At 40.2% G+C, this 18,953-nt stretch overlaps 1 protein-coding gene across 2 annotated transcripts in view; it reads left to right on the top strand.

Moving 5' to 3' along the window:
* The window catches only part of SLC10A7 (solute carrier family 10 member 7), a 121,436-nt gene that overhangs the window by 47,416 nt on the left and 55,067 nt on the right, over nucleotides 1–18,953 (top strand). Inside the window, exon 6 of one of the 2 annotated variants that reach the window (XM_069976879.1) lies at nucleotides 14,289–14,408. The exons of the other annotated variant lie outside the window; for it this stretch is intronic. Within the exon in view, the coding sequence (XP_069832980.1) occupies nucleotides 14,289–14,390 (102 nt within the window). The 3' untranslated portion in view covers nucleotides 14,391–14,408. Of the gene's footprint in view, nucleotides 1–14,288; nucleotides 14,409–18,953 lie in introns of those variants that run through there. 2 annotated transcript variants of the gene reach the window in all.

Genomic DNA, 18,953 nt, shown 5'->3' with positions numbered 1-18,953 from the left:
TTTTTTTTTTTTGTAGCCCTGCCTTAGCTGCATAAAAACAATAGTCCGTTTATGCACTTAAAAATAAGAAAGTAAATGCAGCCACCAGTTACGGCCCTATTACACAGGGCGATCATCAGCACCAAGCGTCATAGAAACGCTGTGATGTGAAAAACTTTTTAAAAAAACCTATCGCTCTGTGAAAAAGTTAAATTTATTGTTTTCTGCCGCACAAACAGGAATGAATGTTAATGGCCACACGAAAAATACAGCAATCATTAATGCAGCCTGATTGCTTGTTTGTTTTGTGTAAAGACACTGATAATAACCAGATAATAGTCAGTCTCGCTCATTGGTGTTTGTTTTTTGTCAGTACACAGCTAAATATTGTTCTGGGTAAAAGGACCTTGAGGTTCCTACTATCCGATAACAGCCCAATCAATAGTGTAAGGGCCCTATTCCACCGGACGATTATCATTCAGATTATCGTTAAATCGTTCGAATCTAAACGATAATCGTTCGTTTGAAATGCAGTTAACGATTAACGACCGAACGAGAAATCTTTGATCGCTTTATAAGACCTGGACCTATTTTTATCGTTGCTCGTTCTCAAAACGTTCGCAAATCGTTCGCATTGAATAAGACAGTGTTCGGTCATTCGCAATAGATACGAACGCAATAGCGAAGAAATAGTGAAGAAAAACTATCGCAATTACAATCATAAGTAACTATAATCGTTCCATGGAAATGAGTGAACGTTTTCAGGACTTTCGCAATAGCGGTCGTTTGAGGTCGTTAATCGTTAACGATTATGCAAACGATAATCATCCAGTGGAATAGGGCCCTTAATGACCACCAATCTCCTAGATTAGCGCTTACTTACTGAGCCTATACACTGCCCGATAATCAGGCAGCAAGGCCTCCACAGACATCATTAGTCATGTCTGCACAGCCCTTGTAAAAGAAAAAACTTGTACATATGTCTCTGCGCTCCCTGATGTCCTGCTAGGTGGCTCAGTCAGTTCCTGGGACAGTGCTGGGAGCAGGCCAGAGCTAGCAGGACGTCAGGGAGCGTGAAGAGGTTTGTACATATTGTGTTTGTTTTGTTTTTACACATTTATCAGCCGTCGGCTATGTATTATTATATATAATGTGTTCCCAGCGCCTGATGATTTTAAGTCCGGACCTGAAGAAACAATCAACCGATGATTGTTGTCTCTCTTACACGGTGCGATGAATTTCTTTATATTTGGTCACATCATATATCTAAAAAATCTAAAATAAAAATTGATCAAAAGTCCCAACTACTCCAATATGGTACTGATAAAAATTACAGATCATGGCATGTAAAAGAGCCCCTACACAGCCTCGACCACCACTTTAAACTGCCTTCAAAGTGAATAGAATTAGAATTGGTTGTGTTGCCTGTATAGTCACACTCGGGGCTCGGTGTACACACATTAATAAGAGGGGCCATTTGTCTTGCAAATTTGTGACGCTAATTCAGTTACTCAAAGAACTGCAACTTCTAAATCTATTTTTTAAGAACGTAGTCTAAAATTTTCAATTACTATAAATTAGATTTTTGTTAGCATTTCATTATTTTATATGTAATTAGTAGGAATCTTCCTGACAATCCAATAAACTCAGCTCATTTTATTTGTTAGAATACAATAATTGATTTATAGTTTACCCTGTCAGTAAGGAGCGGCCTGTTCTCTATATTAAGCACCGTCAATCAGATGAGGCTCCTAACACTTCTGATTATTACTCCTATATTTATACCTTAGTATACTATATTTATACCTTATTATACTATATTTATACCTTATTAGACTATATTTATACCTTATTACACTATATACCTTATTAGACTATACTTATACCTTATTAGACTATATTTGTACCTTATTATACTATATACCTTATTAGACTATATTTATACCTTATTACACTACATTTATACCTTATTAGACTATATTTATACCTTTTTAGACTATTTATTTGGGTATTTGGAAATATTTATGAACAATTATTCTGTTTATTTATAGTAAATACAATAATATTTACATTTTATACTTCCACATTTTTTTTTACCTTTCTGTATATTACATTGGACGGTGTTTGTTTATACATATAAGTTTACAGAATTGTGATGCGCTATGAAGATTTCTTTGAACCATGAAATCTCGGCGTGCTCTCCGGCACATAGTGACAGCTCCTCTTCTCCCTCCATTGGCACAATATGACCTGTCAGGAATGACGCCTTTATTCTGCTGACAGGGCTGGGGTAGTAGATTTAAATAGTAGATTTTAGTTTTCCTCACACCGGATGCCTGGAATGTTTTTTTCTTTATAAAGGGAAGTGATTTGGGAAATAGAAGAATCCTGTAGTTTCCTACAGAACATTGTAGAAATTACTCAGTGTGTTCTATTTCAGACTCGTCTCGAACAAATATTGAAGACGTCCTGTTCATATACCGTACACGTCACATGTATTTTAAGACTGAAAACTATTGTGTTTTTTTATTTCCTGAGTGCAGAAATAAAGTCCGCACATTTCCATCTAATGTTTAGAAGACGGCTGAAAAATAACTTTGAAAATTGTTGATCAAATTGGCAATCAGTTTACTCTTTCAAACAGGACGGAAGGAAGTTGGTTGACTTAAAAGGGTACTCTGGCGAAAATCTTTTTCAAATCAACATGGCTTCAGAAAGTTATTTACTTCTAATTTAAAAATCTTCCAGTCCTTATCAGCTGCTGTATGTCCTGCAGGAAGTGGTGTATTCTCTCCAGCCTGACACAGTGCTCTCTGCTGCCACCTCTGTCCATGTCAGGAACTGTCCAGAGTTGCAGCAAATCCCCATAGAAAACTCTCCTGCTCTGGAAAGTTCCAGACATGGACAGAGGTGGCAGCAGAGAGCACTGTGTCAGACTGGAGAGAATACAACACTTCCTCCAGAACATGCAGCAGATGATAAGCACTGGAAGACTTGAGAATTTTAAACACAGGTAAATTACTAATCTATATAACTTTCTGACACCAATTGATTTGAAAGAAAAAGATTTTTGTCGAAAAAGCCCTTTAACTCTGGTTGCTTATATTACTTGCCCGCAGTTGGTGATCTGTTCAGGTCAGAGATGGGGAACCTGTTGCAAAACTTCCAACTCCCATCATGCCTGGACAGCCGTCTGCTGTCCTGGCATGATGGGAATTGTAGTTCTTCAACAGCTGGAGGGCCGAAGGTTCCCCATCCCTTGTTTAGGTGAGTTACTGTTAGTTCTTACGGGGATAGATTCCAGGCAATGGTGTCTCCCATAGACATTAGTGATCGGTTACCATTCCGCTCTGGTAACGGAATACATATTGGAGATCTTGGCTCCAGAGATGATCATAGACTATGGTGGAAGGTACCACTCGTATTGGTAAAGAAGCCTATTGTGCTATGAGTCCATAGTATAACAACATACATCTATGTACTGAAGCTGAGACCATTGTGAAAGTGAAGCATTTACTGTATTTCAACAATGAAACCCGTCTCATCCCCCTCCCCATGTATAATTAATGATCATCAGGAGAAGAAAAACTATTACACGTTTGATTCCAGGAAGATAAAAAGCGCCAATGTTTTAGGTATTATCCCATTGAATAACCATTTTCTTTCAAGAAATGATCAAAATATTTCGGCGAGCAGACCCGTGTCACCCGCGTAAAAGCTAAATAATTATGTTCCCCTTGTACAATTTTTTGTGTATGCGTTCTAGATGGACAGTATAAAGATGAAAGGGAAATTTGTTCATAACGGCGCTTCACAGATGACTGAAGCAGGTGTTAGAAATGCAGATGAAGCCTGTTGACTAAAGAGTGTACAAATTTGAAGTGAAAATGCCAGTGGTCGGCTTCTAGTACTCGGCACATGTGAAGTTTCTGCGAGGTAAATTATTCATATTATTGTGTGAGCCGCTTTAACATGCAGGAGAAAGGTGCCGATTGCATTGAAGCCTCTTCTCTCTCTTTACTCTGCTTCTTTCTCTCTGACGGAGCCCGTGATCTTTCCTTTTGTAGGTATGAGTATGGCATATTGATCCAGCCATTGAAGAGCAGTCAATAAAAATACACATACCGTACGCTTGACACTCATCGCAATCTTGAATTAAAGCTTGAATAGAATTATTATTAATATTTGACATTGTCCGCTGTAGTATGTTAGATCTTTCCATAAATCAGCAGCTTTCTTCCAGCAGTCTGTGCCGTCCATTGAAATGAATGGAAAGCATAAGCGTAAGGTTTTTCATCAGCTTTTCATTGCTATCTTTCATGGTTTATTTTATTTTTTTGTGTGCAGTCATTTCTACCTTAAAGCATCAATCGTTGCCAGCCAGTTCCTTTTTTTTTATAATGCTGCCCGTCCTTTTTCCGTCCTCGGCATCGGCCTTTTCCCAAACGCTGGCCTGACACAGAGCACTGGGGGCAGGCCTGCAGGTACTCAGTGTGACGGAACCCCCTCCTCTCTGACACGACTCCATTAGAATCAGTCTGCTAGCGGATTTTCATTCTACAGAAAGAATGGAGTCCTTTGGTTTGTAAATTTATCTTGCTGCCATCATGTTAAAAAAACAATAAAGCAGCCGTTCTAACCTGTCTGTGCTCCCCCGATGTCCTCCGGGGCTTCTCCTGGTCCTCGGTCAGTGACAGCCTGCTCAGCCAATCAGTGCGTTGTCCTGCCGCAGTCTGTGATTGGCTGAGCGGGCTGTCACTGTGTAGTGTGCTGTAGGAGTTCTGCTTTCTCACTATACTGATTCACATCCTATAGGATTCTTCCCAGCAGATTCAACTCTTCTACATAATTCGCAACTCTCATTGCTGCTAATCAGGTTAAACAGTGTAACAACATTAACTACATGGGTTTCATAACCGCCAGAGTCATGTAAACAGTCTAGATCTCTGTGCTATGCCGCTTAAGCTGCTCCCATTAAAAGCATTTCAAATTGCGTACAACTGCTTGCCTTCATACCTTCATATAGGTGTGAGTCCCAAAGAGGCGTCCTGCATCTATCAGTCGCATATTTTGTAAGTGTTCTAGGTCAAAATAAAGTCTTCCTGTTGTTATAACTTTTAAAATGTAAATCAACAGTAGATATGATATAAAGCAAGTCTGCAATATACATTGATTTTTTTTTTGTTATCATGCTGTAAAATATACTGTATCTAGGTCCAGTCTCCTGAAGGCTGCTATATAGCAGCTATAGTTACTGTATCCAGGTCCAGTCTCCTGAAGGCTGCTATATAACAGCTATACTTACTGTATCCAGGTCCAGTCTCCTGAAGGCAGCTATATAACAGCTATACTTACTGTATCCAGGTCCAGTCTCCTGAAGGCAGCTATATAACAGCTATACTTACTGTATCCAGGTCCAGTCTCCTGAAGGCAGCTATATAACAGCTATACTTACTGTATCCAGGCCCAGTCTCCTGAAGGCAGCTATATAACAGCTATACTTACTGTATCCAGGTCCAGTCTCCAGAGGGCTGCTATATAACAGCTATACTTACTGTATCCAGGCCCAGTCTCCTGAGCGCAGCAATATACGAGCTATACTTACTGTATCCAGGTCCAGTCTTCTGAAGGCAGCTATATAATAGCTATACTTACTGTATCCAGGTCCAGTCTCCTGAAGGCAGCTATATAACAGCTATACTTACCATATCCAGGTCCAGTCTCCTGAAGGCAGCTATATAACAGCTATACTTACTGTATCCAGGTCCAGTCTCCTGAAGGCTGCTATATAACAGCTATACTTACTGTATCCAGGTCCAGTACCATGATTTCCATGAAAACAAAAATAAAATAATGAATGTAAATTGCAGACTTGCTTAATATCACATCTATTGTCGATTTAGGTTTTTAAAGTTATGACGACAGGGACAGTTTAGGTGCCAAATATCGTCTGGAAGGAATTCTGCTTTTTCCATATTTTATTTGGGGAGTCATTGTATAGCAGCACTTTATAACACTGATATGTGACCGGTATGATTTGTTCTGCAGACACTAATGTCTGTGTATATACCGGTGTATACTATATACTGTGCAGTGAAGCTGCGGATTGCCGACTTTAAGAAGGAGAGAGATTTCCTTATATCCAGTATATCTTATAGCTGTCACTTTCCTGACACCTTCCTGATGTTTGTGCCTCTGTATTTCACAGAATGAAGTGTATTATGCAAACAAGAGGAATTGAAATAAAACGTGTCATAAAAGGGCACATTTAGACGGCGGATTTTAAAATGTATTACGTTTTTATTTAAATAAAGCCGATTTTGCAAGTGGGATTGTAAGTAATTTCTTTAGTAATCTGCCAATATGACTACATTAAGGCTTATGTCAGCAACACAACAATTTTACCTTATTTCCTGTAATGAAATGTAAATCCCGCCAATTCTTTACTTACTCATTTCAGCTGCGTATTGATGCTGCAAAATAATTACAATATTCCCTTTAAATGTTGCAGGAATCGAGTCCTTTTATGCTGTACAATATCTGTTCTTTCCACTATTGATAGATTTTATTTTTTTCTATTTAACTACAGAAATCTACAACCTAGAAGGGTGACGCAGTTTAGGATTCTAAAAAATCTGATTATTTTACATGTCCAAAAGGTATATGGTTTTTAAAGGGAACCGTAAGCAGAACATTCACAAACACCTTAGAGGGTGTAATAGCGGCCCCCACACAGGCTGCAGAAGCGCTCACTGGGGGGCTTCAGATTGACAATTGCACTTCAGCACGCACATTATTATTTACTTCTGTGGAGGTTAAACCTGGGACAAGAAATCCAGTGCAAATCACATGAAGGTTACCAGATTCAGGTTGCACCTCTAGGTTGAGATATTTGGTACTGTTACTAAGCCAGGGGCACTTGAATAAATATTTTTTGGGTGGAACGTAATGAATCAGTTCAACTTTCATAAGATGTCATACATTGTGCTGACTTCCCTTTTAAAGGGAACCTGTCACCCGGCATTACGGCGCAGAGCCCGCCCGACCCCCCCAATGGAGCCCCGGATACTTACCTTTTCCTGCAAGTCCCGGACGGAGATATCGGCACCAGAATATGAGCGCGCGCTGTATGCAAATTACCAGAGATGAGTCCAATGCCCATAGAGAAAGGCTGGAGCTGTCATTCTCTATCTCGGCAGAGCGCGCGCACGGCTTTCGAAGGCGATCGCTCCGTCCAGGAGCGGGACTTGCTGGAAAGGGTAAGTATCGGAGGCTCGGATGGGCTCTGCGCCGTAGTGCCAGGTGACAGGTTCCCTTTAAGTTGTCACTGTCATTTCAAACAACTTCCCCCTTTGTGAAAATCTATGTGATTTCTAAAATTTGTTTTTTAAATTACTTAATTTACCAAAAATGACTCCTTAAAAAGAACTATCAGCAGGTTAGACGAATCTAACCTGCTGATTTGTCCCTATTGCACAGGAAACGTAGAGAATGAAGTACGTGTCTAATCTTCCTCCTTGCTGCTGCTTCGGTGCAGTCAGTAGTTTGCGCCATGGTCCGGTGAGACTCTTATGAGCGATGGAGGAAACCAGAATTAGATGTGGCCTATGGAGGGGGCTTACATGATTACCATCTGATAAAATAATGCAGGTGTTTTTTTTTTTTGTGTAAGAGAATACATAAGCTTTGAACTTTGTATAATAAGTAATTGTCTACTATTTTAGTTTTCTGTTTGTAAAATGAAAAAAAAAAAAATTGTGTATAAGGCCGGGTTCACACTGTGTTTTTGCATTCCGTTTTTTTCCCCCATTCGTTTTATGCAACATAAAAAAGGATGAAAGATGGATGCATTTGTGTGCATCCATTTTGATGCGTTTTTCCATTGACTTTCATTATAAAAAAAATGGATAAAAAAAAAAAAACTGAGCAAAACGCATCCTTTTTTTAGTAAACAAAAAGGCTTACTACTGTTAAATCAATATAAATCTCTTTATCTCAAATAACAATAAAATCGCAACATGGAGTAAAATTCATGCACACAAGGAGTACTGTCTAAATATACAAAAATAATATAGATACAACAGTGTACCCATAAGATGTAAAGGTATCCACTACTAATGTGAACACTGCCTATAGGATGGTATTGGCTTTGTTGGCAGTGTTCACATTAGTAGTGGATACCTTTACATCTTATGGGTACACTGTTGTATCTATATTATTTTTGTATATTTAGACCAGGCATGTCCAAACTTTTTTCGAAGAGTGCCAAATTTGATGAAGTGAACATGTGCGAGGGCCGACCATTTTACATGCTACATGCTATATGCTTTATAACACAGGCAGATAATAGCAAGCTGGATACCTGGGGGGCCGTAAAAGTTCGGAATGCGGGCCGCAAATGGCCCTCCGGACGGACTTTGGACATGCCTGGTTTAGACAGTACTCCTTGTGTGCATGAATTTTACTCCATGTTGCGATTTTATTGTTATTTGAGATAATAAAGAGATTTATATTGATTTAACAGTAGTAAGCCTTTTTGTTTAGGAAATCGTTGATAGTGACCCAGGCAGGTCAGGTGGTCTTTTTAGGATATATCCTTTTTTTAGTGTTCACAAAAATGTGGTTGACCACATTTTTGTCTACTCAAAAAAGAAAAAAAAATTGTGGATGTGTTTTTTTTTTTTTTATTATGGAAGTCAATTGAAAAACTGATCAAAATAGATGCACACAAATGCACCTGTTTTTCATCATTTTTTTTTTCCTTGCATAAAATGAATGAGAAAAAAAAACAGATTGCAAAAACGCTGTGTGAACCCGGCCTAAGATATGCAGAGGATTTATCCTATCCTGTTTGTCCAGTCCTTACGTTCTTCATACGGTTAGAGTGGATCTGCCAGGTTTATTTCTTTCTTGTGTCATGGAGGTCTATCGGCCTCCGTGTCTGTAGTCACTGACAGTGATTTTCTTCTTTTGTTCTGGATATTTACTGCTTGTCAATATATTGTTCCTAAGTAACAAAGCAGATGATTTTACACTCTCCTGGGTCCTGTTTACATACAAGTCATAGCTCCTTTTTTCTATGTGGCCTCATTTCCCACTAAGACTCTGAATTATTGATATCCAAGAAGCTGTGTGGTTCAGCAGACATGGGATTTTCTATGGCATAATTCAGTAGGAGAGGGCTGCATTGTGACTGTCTCGCAGTTACTGATCTGTACTCATTAGGTTACTATTATACTGTTTTTTATTGGACAGTATTCTCACTGAAATGTTTCTGTAAGATTAGTTTTTCATGAGACTATTTTTATTTTTTGATTTCTAAGTATATGAGATTTGTTGTATAATTCGGGATCATTTGAGTTTGGACTCCCGTGTGTTTCTTTACTTTTATAAGATACATATTCCAGCAGGACGCCAAAGTTGGTCCAAAAACTTTAATTTTTTTTCTTTATTTTTCCCCAGCCATTTAAGAAAGGGTCTTTATTTTGTGTAGTCATCATTGTCTGGGGTATTTTCATTCTGTGTTGCTAGAGGGGCTGTAAAAATTGTAAATAAATAAAATACTGACTGGAAGTAGCAGCAAATGATAGCAACTGAACCTTGTTGTAATGGTTGCTGGGGGGGTGTGTGTGTGCGCTTTTCTCTCTGTCTCCCCCTCCTTTCTGAGACGGCTGATGAAAACAAGTCCCTGGCTGGCTTTATCCCCAACATTGTAGCTTCGTTGTAATGTCCAAAGAGATAATCACAGTTCCGGAGAGTTCATCAGCAACTTGACCTCAGAATAACCCTCCCAGCATTACAAAGAAGCTACAATGTTGCAGATAAAGCCAGTCAGGGACTAGTTTACAGAAGCTGTCTCAGAAGGGAGGGGGGAGGAGATGGAGACAGAGAGAAAAGCTCACACACAGATTTTTGTGTCTTCAGCTGAGAACTGGGAGCGGGAAAACACCTGATCCTCAGCTGATCGCATCTTTCGTACTGCGTTAATATATATATATATATATATATATATATATATATATATATATATATATTGCTGTCAGACACACGTCTGTGTGAACAGGGGATGTGTGGCAGATAGCAGTATATTTAAATGGCCACATGAACAGTACAGTCATTGTTTTTTGCAGCTTGACTGCTTAATTCATTGTGCCTTTTAAAGTTACTGCTAGTAAGCGCTGATCTCTAGCCGGTCGCCACTCGCTTGCAGCTGCGGTCAACGGAAGGTCGATAAATGTAAAAGGACATTAGGGAGGCATTTCCATCTGGTGAGGGACTCTGAGTGGGGCACCCATTGGCATATTGGCAGAACATACTGTAATGTAACAATACAAATATAATAAAGAATGATGTAGCTCACCTTGGATAATATAAATCCAGGACGCGGAAGCTTTAAACTTTATAACTTTTATTTATCCAAGTTAAAAGACAAAAGTGCTGCTAGATAGATGAGTGTGTTTTACACAAGTGCGCTTCATCATGATCTTATGATCGAAGTCATAACTTGGCACAGGTGCGTGAAACATGCTCACCTATTTACCTGAACTTTTGTCTTTTAAGTACTTGGATAAATAAAAGTTCTGGTTTAAAGCTTCACCAACACTGTGATACAAACTAAATCCGGAATATCTCTTTATATCTTTATATACTCAAGTGTTACAGATGTCTCTCTTTTTTTTTTTTTTTAATAAGCAAAATTTTTAACAATTCTGCAGCAATACATGAAGTAAAATGGGATAATTGTTTGCTGCGTCAGGTGGATATGACCGCGTCCCCCGGTGGTTGTTCTGCTTCTTGGTTTGGGGGGGGGGGGGGATGGGTTGGGTAATGACGCTGCGCTCAGTAATCATCATCACTAATTGTAAACAAGGGGCAGCTCAGGGAGCTTTGCTTCTGTGTTTAAAGTGACAAATTGCTGTATTTCTGTCATCCTCTTATCGGGCGGTTATGGCTTTTATCTAGAGGTGTCTGGTAATGGCTTATTCCCCTTTCCCTATTGAAATAAGGATATCTCAGCATGCGGAGGCATGGGGCGGTCAGGGGAAATCTCTTGTGCCACAGCTGGATGGATGACTTTTAAGTGAGGTCAAGCACATATAGAATAAATAGATGGGCTAACATTAAAGAAAAATAGAACAATAAATGATAGTCTTCTAGGCGTATAAATATTAAAACAGGCTATACTCACCTTGTCGAGTCCAGCGTGGTCACTCCCGTCCTCTAATGGAGTGCTGTCTCAGCTCTTCTGACCATGTACTGGACAGACTGCAGTGTCATTGATTGGCCACAGTGTATTTGAAATCATCAAAAGAGCAGGGAGAGGCAGCAAGGTGGACTAAAGAGCTTGCACTGGACCTGAACCATGCCCAGTTTTATTAGTCTATACCCCTATTAAGGCTGGGTAGTGTATGCAAAAATAGTAATAGTATCAGAAGTGGGAGTAGTACCATTCGGAGTAAGAGTAGTAGTAGCAATAGTTGTGGGAGCAGTAGTATTAGTAGTAGCGTAGTAGCGTAGTGACGAGTCCTCACCCGTTTTCCAGTAATCGCGCTCTGGTTCTGTCCTGCCCCAGGGGGTTGCTCAGTACCTGGCGGCTGCTGCTCCTGGTTCTACTTTGGATGGTGGCGGGAGGTGATCTCCTGTGCGGGCGGCGATCTTGTGGGTGGATGGGGGCGTTTGGCATTTGTGATCTTAGTATTTGAATGAATTTGATGAATTGCCAAGCCCTAACCCCTACTTATAGTTTCAGAAATCCCCTTTAAACAAAGAATATACTTATTTTATACTTCTTGTAATGTTATACACAAGGTTTAAGATTACAATAAAAACTTTCATTATAGTTTTATTCTTTAGAATATTGAAGGCTTAAAGTGACACTGTCTCCCCCTATTGGCAGTCTGACTGCTCTCCACAGGTGTAAAGGGTAACTGTTACAGCTTTCATTACTTATTTTATATCACACCTCATTGTGCTTGTTCTGGTAAAAAGTCGTTTTTATCACCTGTGGATTGGTATATGTGGGCGGGGCCTCGCAGCTTTTGTGCCACATCGCACTGCCCCTAGCGCCACTTAGCCCCGCCCCCATCTAGGGGGTGGGGCCTAGAGCTTAATGCTGACCCTTCCAATGACTGGTGAGGGGGCGGGGCCTATGCGGAAATGACGTCACAGATGTGGGTGGGGCTAAGTGGTGATAGGGGAGGAGCGATGTGGCACAAAGGCTGTGAGGCCCCGCCCACATATACCAATCCACAGGTGATAAAAATGACTTTTTACCAGAACAAGCACCAAGAGGTGTGATATAAAATAAGTAATGAAAGCTGCAACATTTACCCTTTACACCTGTGAAGAGCAGTCAAAATGCAGAAATGGGGTGACAGTGTCACTTTAAAGCAAATCTTTTGACATGTCCAGAGTTTTTATTAGTCTGGTTCCGAGCGTAAAGACTACGGCTACTTGGTTGATATTTTTGGACTTTGTTTCTTTTCGGAACACACAGATTATTGGTTTTACTTTCTATCTAAGACATCAACACTGTCCCCGGGCCGCATCATAGCTGCCCTATAGGATACATTGAGAGAAGTATGACGGCCATGAGCATTGCGGCAAGTGTCTCCCCATCCCGGCACGGAAGGGGTTATTATCGGAGCCGTCTCATCAACCATTGTTGCTTCCTCTATTCTAATTGCACAAACCATCTTGGACTTTGAAGCTTCACATAGTTGCTTTGCACTAACTATCCACCTAATCAAGGCACGGCCGGCCTCAGATCTATTCTGACTTTGCTTCAGATCTAGTATGGGAATCTCTTGATACCTACTTAAATCACTCTTATAATGCAAAAACAACATACGGTGCTCATCTCCTGCTTCTGATGACTCTTTTAGGCCCTGCGCTCAGGATACAGACAGTAGGAGCTGCTCATCATCATGCTGTTAATGATACTCAGGCTATGCCATCACTTCTTTTAACCTACTTGGATAACAATCCTAGCTTGAGTTAATTATACAGTAGGGCATTGAGATGAGAGAGCTCGCTAACTGATGGACAACGGCCCCAGCAGCACAACACTAGAGAGAGAACGGCCTTTTTTTTTCCCTCTCTCTTCTCTTTTTCCTTTAATGAAATAGACTTGATTTCACATTCCACCGCAATGTTAATTACCTAGGGGATATCTATGGCTCTTCAAACAGGACCCAGTCATCTTAGTATTCTATAAATTCATATCATTTAAGTAAATGGGGAGTAGATCCAGGTTGAGAGAGTGCATTGCTAGTTCAGCTCTGTGGAATTATTTGGCGTATATATTCATTTTGTGTTAAAGTTAAATTTTGCATTTACTACGAGATGTTATTTATCACTAATTGTAAGTGATTTAATCACCATTGTATTATGCTATAACAATATGTCTGCACTTACAGGCTTTCTCTCACATTATTGGGTCCAAAACACAGGAAATTGGGCAAATCTTTCCATTATAGTTTTTTTTTGAACCACTTCCACTTCTGATTTTACTAAAAATACTAAAAAAAAAATAGGAGGCCCTCAAAAATGCAAAAAAATAAGTGTGAACACAAGAAGTCCTTGCAAGAGAAATTTACTTAGATATAGATAGATGAAAGGGTTACAATATAGCTATCTATCTATCTGCACTGAAGGGGCTTTTAATGTGTGTGTGTGTGTGTGTGTGTGTGTGTGTGTGTGTGTGGCTGCTCAAATGTGAGCGGCCCTTCATATATCGGTGGCACCGGAGGTAATGACAGTCTAAGAGAGGATCGACAATAGTACTGATCAATAGTATGCAATGGCATTGCATTAATCAGTATGTGGAATCCAATGATTGCATATGTAACTGTTAAAAAAAAAAAATAGTGTAAAAAGTTTTTTTTAAAAAACCCTTATACAATAAACCCCCAATAAAAGTTTAAAGTGTCTGTCATATTTTCTTTTCCTTTTTTTTTTTTTTTTTTTTTCCAGAGATCAATAGTCCAGGCGATTTTAAGAAACTTTGTAATTGGGTTTATTAAGCAAATATGCCATTGTCTGCATTCAAAAAGACTTTCCCTAGGTCCCCCCTCCTCCCTCCTCTCTCTCTTTCATTGCTCATTTTCAGGAAATCATGTCTTGCTGCATCAGTCGTGCCTTGTCTGTTCTATGGAGGGGGGAGGGGGGAGGAGGGAGATTAGTCAGCAGCAGAGAACAAAGGATTACACAGCGGGAGCTGCATGAAAGCCAGTAGAGGTCAGAGAGGTTAGTGCTGACTTCAGAGGAGATAGCCTGCTGATGATTAACTCTTTGTTGTCCTGTTTCAGTGCCTCATCTCCCTCCACCCCTCTCCCCTCCATGAGAGAACCATGAAGACGGGGGAGAGCTTCAAACTGCTTTTTCATGATAAAAATGCATTCTTTGGCTAATAAACCCAACTACAAAGTTTCTTAAAATCGTCTGTACTATTGATTTCTGCAAAAAAATATTAAACGACAGTGATACTTTAAAATACCATGCAGAGTTGTCTGATCTATTTAAATATAACAGTATTGTTCCCGCACGGTGAACGGCATAAACGAAAAAAGGAAAAAAACATCAGGCTTGCTGATTTTTTTTTTTTTTTTTTAATAAATCTGTACGATAAGTGGAAGCCCTCACAGGCCGCACACCTTCTTAGCGGTCTTCCAATCAGATGTCACCTGTCATCCCCGGCTACACATAATAGCTATTGAGTGAGGACAGAAGAGGATCAGCCGGGCAATGACCAGCTGCACATTGTAGAGGAGGAGGCCGTGATCCCGGCTGTGCAGTCAACCATTGCTGGAGAGAAGAGCAAAGGATAGTAAATAAGCAGTCTCTATCTTCTCCCCAATGACAATGCACCTCTCAGCTAACAGAAGTAATAATTCTGATTAATAATGTCCCCTTTCTTAATGGCAGCTGTGTAAGGGCCAGTATAACACAGAGACTGGCGGGGAAATCCACCAGTTTTACACCGTGTGAACTGGCCCTTAAGAGGATAAAAGCAGGAATGGGCCATCATTGAGTTTCGCCTGGTGGAGGATGTTCTGCTGTTATACAGAGGCCGGTCCTGAATGTCGCTGCATTTTCACACAAAAGAAAAAATAAATAAATTTTTTGGGTTTTACATGAAACAAAGAGCCCCGTCCTGCTTAGGTAATCGCTTAACCGGGAAATTGATATTTTGCAGAAAGTGTTATGCCATCTGGCTGACTAGTTTTTGCTGCATAAATGAGAAATGACAATCCTTTGCCTAAGTATAATCCGATCAATAAGAGAGTGGCAGACGTATTTCACAGGTAATCGGGCCAGTGTAAAACAAAAGCTTTTTTATTGACGCGCCATCCCAGGAATCGGCCATTTGTAGCCTATATGATATGCCGCCAGAAATCATTCCCTACATGTATGCAACTTTGAAGTGATCAGCAAAGATTCCGAAGATCCAACGACGCAATTGCATCTTTTCATCTAATTCGTATGAACCAGAAATCTCGGGGTCTGATTCCCGCTGTCTGCTCGCTCCGTACAGCGGGTGGATACAGTGTAAGGAACGCCTAGAAACCTGGGATACAGCCAATGCCAATGGCTGCCCGCTGCACAGAGCGAGCAGACAGCGGGAATCAGACCCCGAGATTTCTGGTTCATACGAACCAGAAATCCGGCAAGTTCGCTCATCTCTAGTGACCTTGCACGATTGTGGAAAATGGTGACCTCACATGATTCTGGATTGCGGTGACCTCACATGATTGTAGATTGCGGTGACCTCACATGATTGTAGATTGCGGTGACCTCACAATGCCACTATGTGACAGCAACCCACCCCCCATTTCCTCTTTAAAAAAAAAAAAAAAAATAGAAACTGCCAAAATATAATAAAACATAATAGGTTTTGACCCATGCGAAGATGTAGAAGCTATATGAGACAGTAATGCAATATCCCATATGGTGAATGCTGTAATAGAAAAAAAAATAAAAACCAATGGTTTCCACAGCATCCTCCCTCATGAAGGTACCATAATGGAGGTTCTCTTCCCCCCCACCCCCCCCCCACCCCCACCACCACCCATTGCTGCAGGCGCAGGAAGCGGAGATGTTAAAAACAGGCCCCTTCCCAATCCACCTCTATGTGTTTCCTCCATCTTTATAGGGATAGGAGCTGAGATCCTACCCTGGAGAGCTAGGTGTTACCTAAGATCGGTAAGGACCAGTTTCATCCCCTTTCATGCAGAGTTTGAGTGTTTTCTATAGAGGTTTAGTACCAAGACAAGACTTTCTGGAACAAATTCATACTAAAGGACCAATGTATTCTGAGGCTTGGTGCTGGAGTTCTGTGCTGACCACAAAACCAGAAAATAAAGCCACATGCAGTGGATGGATAATTACTACGAATGTGGATTAGTGATCCTAGATAACCCCTTTAAAGGGGTATTCCATGCAAACATAACTTTTGCTATGTTGCTTGCCCATGGTGAAACAAACAATTCCTTCCATACTTGTTGTTATTTATTCAGTCTCCTTCCCCCAGTTCTGAGCTGCCGCTTTCTTTTAAAAACTAAAATCTTTTCTCTCTCTCTGTCTCCCCTTCCTCCTCCCTCCCTTCTGAGACAGCTGATGTAAACAAGTTTCTGGCAGGCTGTATATGCAACATTGTTGTTATTTGTAATGCTGGGAGGATTATTCTGAGGTCACATTGGGGCCCTATTTCACCGGACGATTATCGTTCGCATAATCATTTACGATCTCAAACGACCACTATTGCGAAATACCTGAAAACGTTCACTCATTTCCATGGAACGATAATCGTTACTTATGATCGTACTTGCGATCAGTTTTTCTTCGCTATTTCTTTGCTATTCTGTTCGTATCTACTGTGAATGACCGACCAACGTCTTATTCAATGCAAACGATTTGCGAACGTTTTGCGAACGAGCAACAATAAAAATAGGTCCAGGTCTTATAAAGCGATCAACGATTTCTCGTTCGGTCGTTAATCGTTAACTGCTATTCAAACGAACGATTATCGTTGAGATTTGAATGATTTAACAATAATCTGAACGATAATCGTCCGGTGGAATAGGGCACTTGCTGCTGAACTCACTGTGATTAACCCTCCCAGCATTACAAAGAAGCTACAGTGTTGCAGATAAAACCAGTCAGGGACTTGTTTACATGAGCAGTCTCAGAAGGGAAGGGGGAGGAGGGGGAGACAGAGAGAAAAGCTCACACACAGTTTTTTGTGTCTTAAGGTCCTATTACACAGAGCGAATTTTTAACGATAAACGATCGTAAACGAGATTGTTTATCGTTAACCTGAAATCGTTTACCATATTACACAGAACGATAGTCGTTAGATACGATTGTTACTACGATCGTTATTGCGATCGTTACTATGATCGTTTACTCCATCTGATCCCAGCAAAACCATGACCATTGTGCAATTACACTGAACGATTAGTGAAAGCAAACGAATGTGGAATTACAGCAAACGATTAATGATAATTTTAGGATCAGATCTAAATCAACGATTAACGACATATGAACGATTTTTCGATCGTTGCCTGCAATTACACGGAATGATTATTGTTTAAATTCGAACTATATAACCATTTTTCGAACAATAATCGTCCTGTGAAATAGGGCCCTTATGCTGAATGCAGCAGCTGAGAACTAGGGTAAGGAGACTGAATAGATAATAAGTATGGAAGGAATTGTTACTCTCACCATGGGCAGCAACATATCAAAAGTTATGTTTGAGTGGAATGTCCCTTTAAGCCAGTTTGATGGTAAGCTCTTTTCTTATTTTCTAGATTAAAAAATTGCTGGTTAACCAACAACAGAAGTGGGAATGCAGCTGTGTGCTATAATATAGGCTGCATCTCAGGACCAGTGGAAGATAATAAAAAAAAAAAAAATACAATATATTCTCAAAGTAACTTAACTAATGCAGATTGTAACTCTAATTGTGAATGTCTTGTTACTATTGTCTGGATACATGAAATGCCGTCTCTTTTTGTTGCTCAGTATTTTTGTTGTCTGACGGTTATTTTGGAAACTGCACATTTCAGTTGTTCTTACTTAAATCTTTCACTTGCGGCCGCGCTGATGGGAAGTGCGACATTGAAGTGACAAGCAAATCGTACGTGGCTCCAAAACCCAAAAACCACCACTATGGTATTGATCCTCTCACTGGCAACCCATACCGTGCTTTTCATAAGAATTTCTCTTCTTGTCATTGGCAAGCATTCTTCTTTTATATAGTTTGATTTGTATGCTAAAAAACTGATAGTCTTTCTGCAGGATCAGCTATCAATAGTTGATCAGCGAGGTGCCAACACCTACACGTCACACCCAAGGACTGTACTTGTGACCCGAAGCTACTACACATAGGAAGAAGGCAGAGCTCAGTAAGAATCAAAATTTGCTTACTCATCAGTGTTCTATGCCGTTAGCTGTGGTCTTACCTCAGTGACAGTCCCTAGAATGCTGCTGAGATGCCGCATTCTCCACCAAGATGATGTTGCAGGAAATGTGGGTAGGCTCTCTGACCCAAAGCTGAGATTCAGCTGTCTGTAAGAACAAAGTTGCTGGCCTCTAGGTTTAGAGACCACCAGCTGCCGGGGGGTGACCCATATATACAAAGGTTACACTGAGAAAAACTAGTTTATTTCTAATAATAAAAAAAAGTTGCCTGGTATTTACCATACAGACTATATGGGCGAATAAAAAAAAAACAAAAACATTAGAATATCAGAATATAGAAATAATGATCTTGTGTAAATTGGAAACATACGATGGGTGATTCTGATTAAAGCTATAACTTCTACCAATAACTTGTCATAACACTTAGAATTATTAAGAGTGCTCTCTGCTGCCTCCTCTGTCCATGTCAGGAACTGTCCAGAGCAGCAGCAAATCCCCATAGAAAACCTCTCCTGCTCTGGACAGTTCCTGACATGGACAGAGGAGGC

The sequence above is a fragment of the Dendropsophus ebraccatus genome, chromosome 7 (assembly GCF_027789765.1).
Source record: "Dendropsophus ebraccatus isolate aDenEbr1 chromosome 7, aDenEbr1.pat, whole genome shotgun sequence".
In the NCBI taxonomy this organism is placed as follows: Eukaryota; Metazoa; Chordata; class Amphibia; order Anura; family Hylidae; genus Dendropsophus; species Dendropsophus ebraccatus.
Note: the sequence above shows the minus strand (reverse complement) of the source record. Positions and strands in the feature narration are given on the sequence as shown.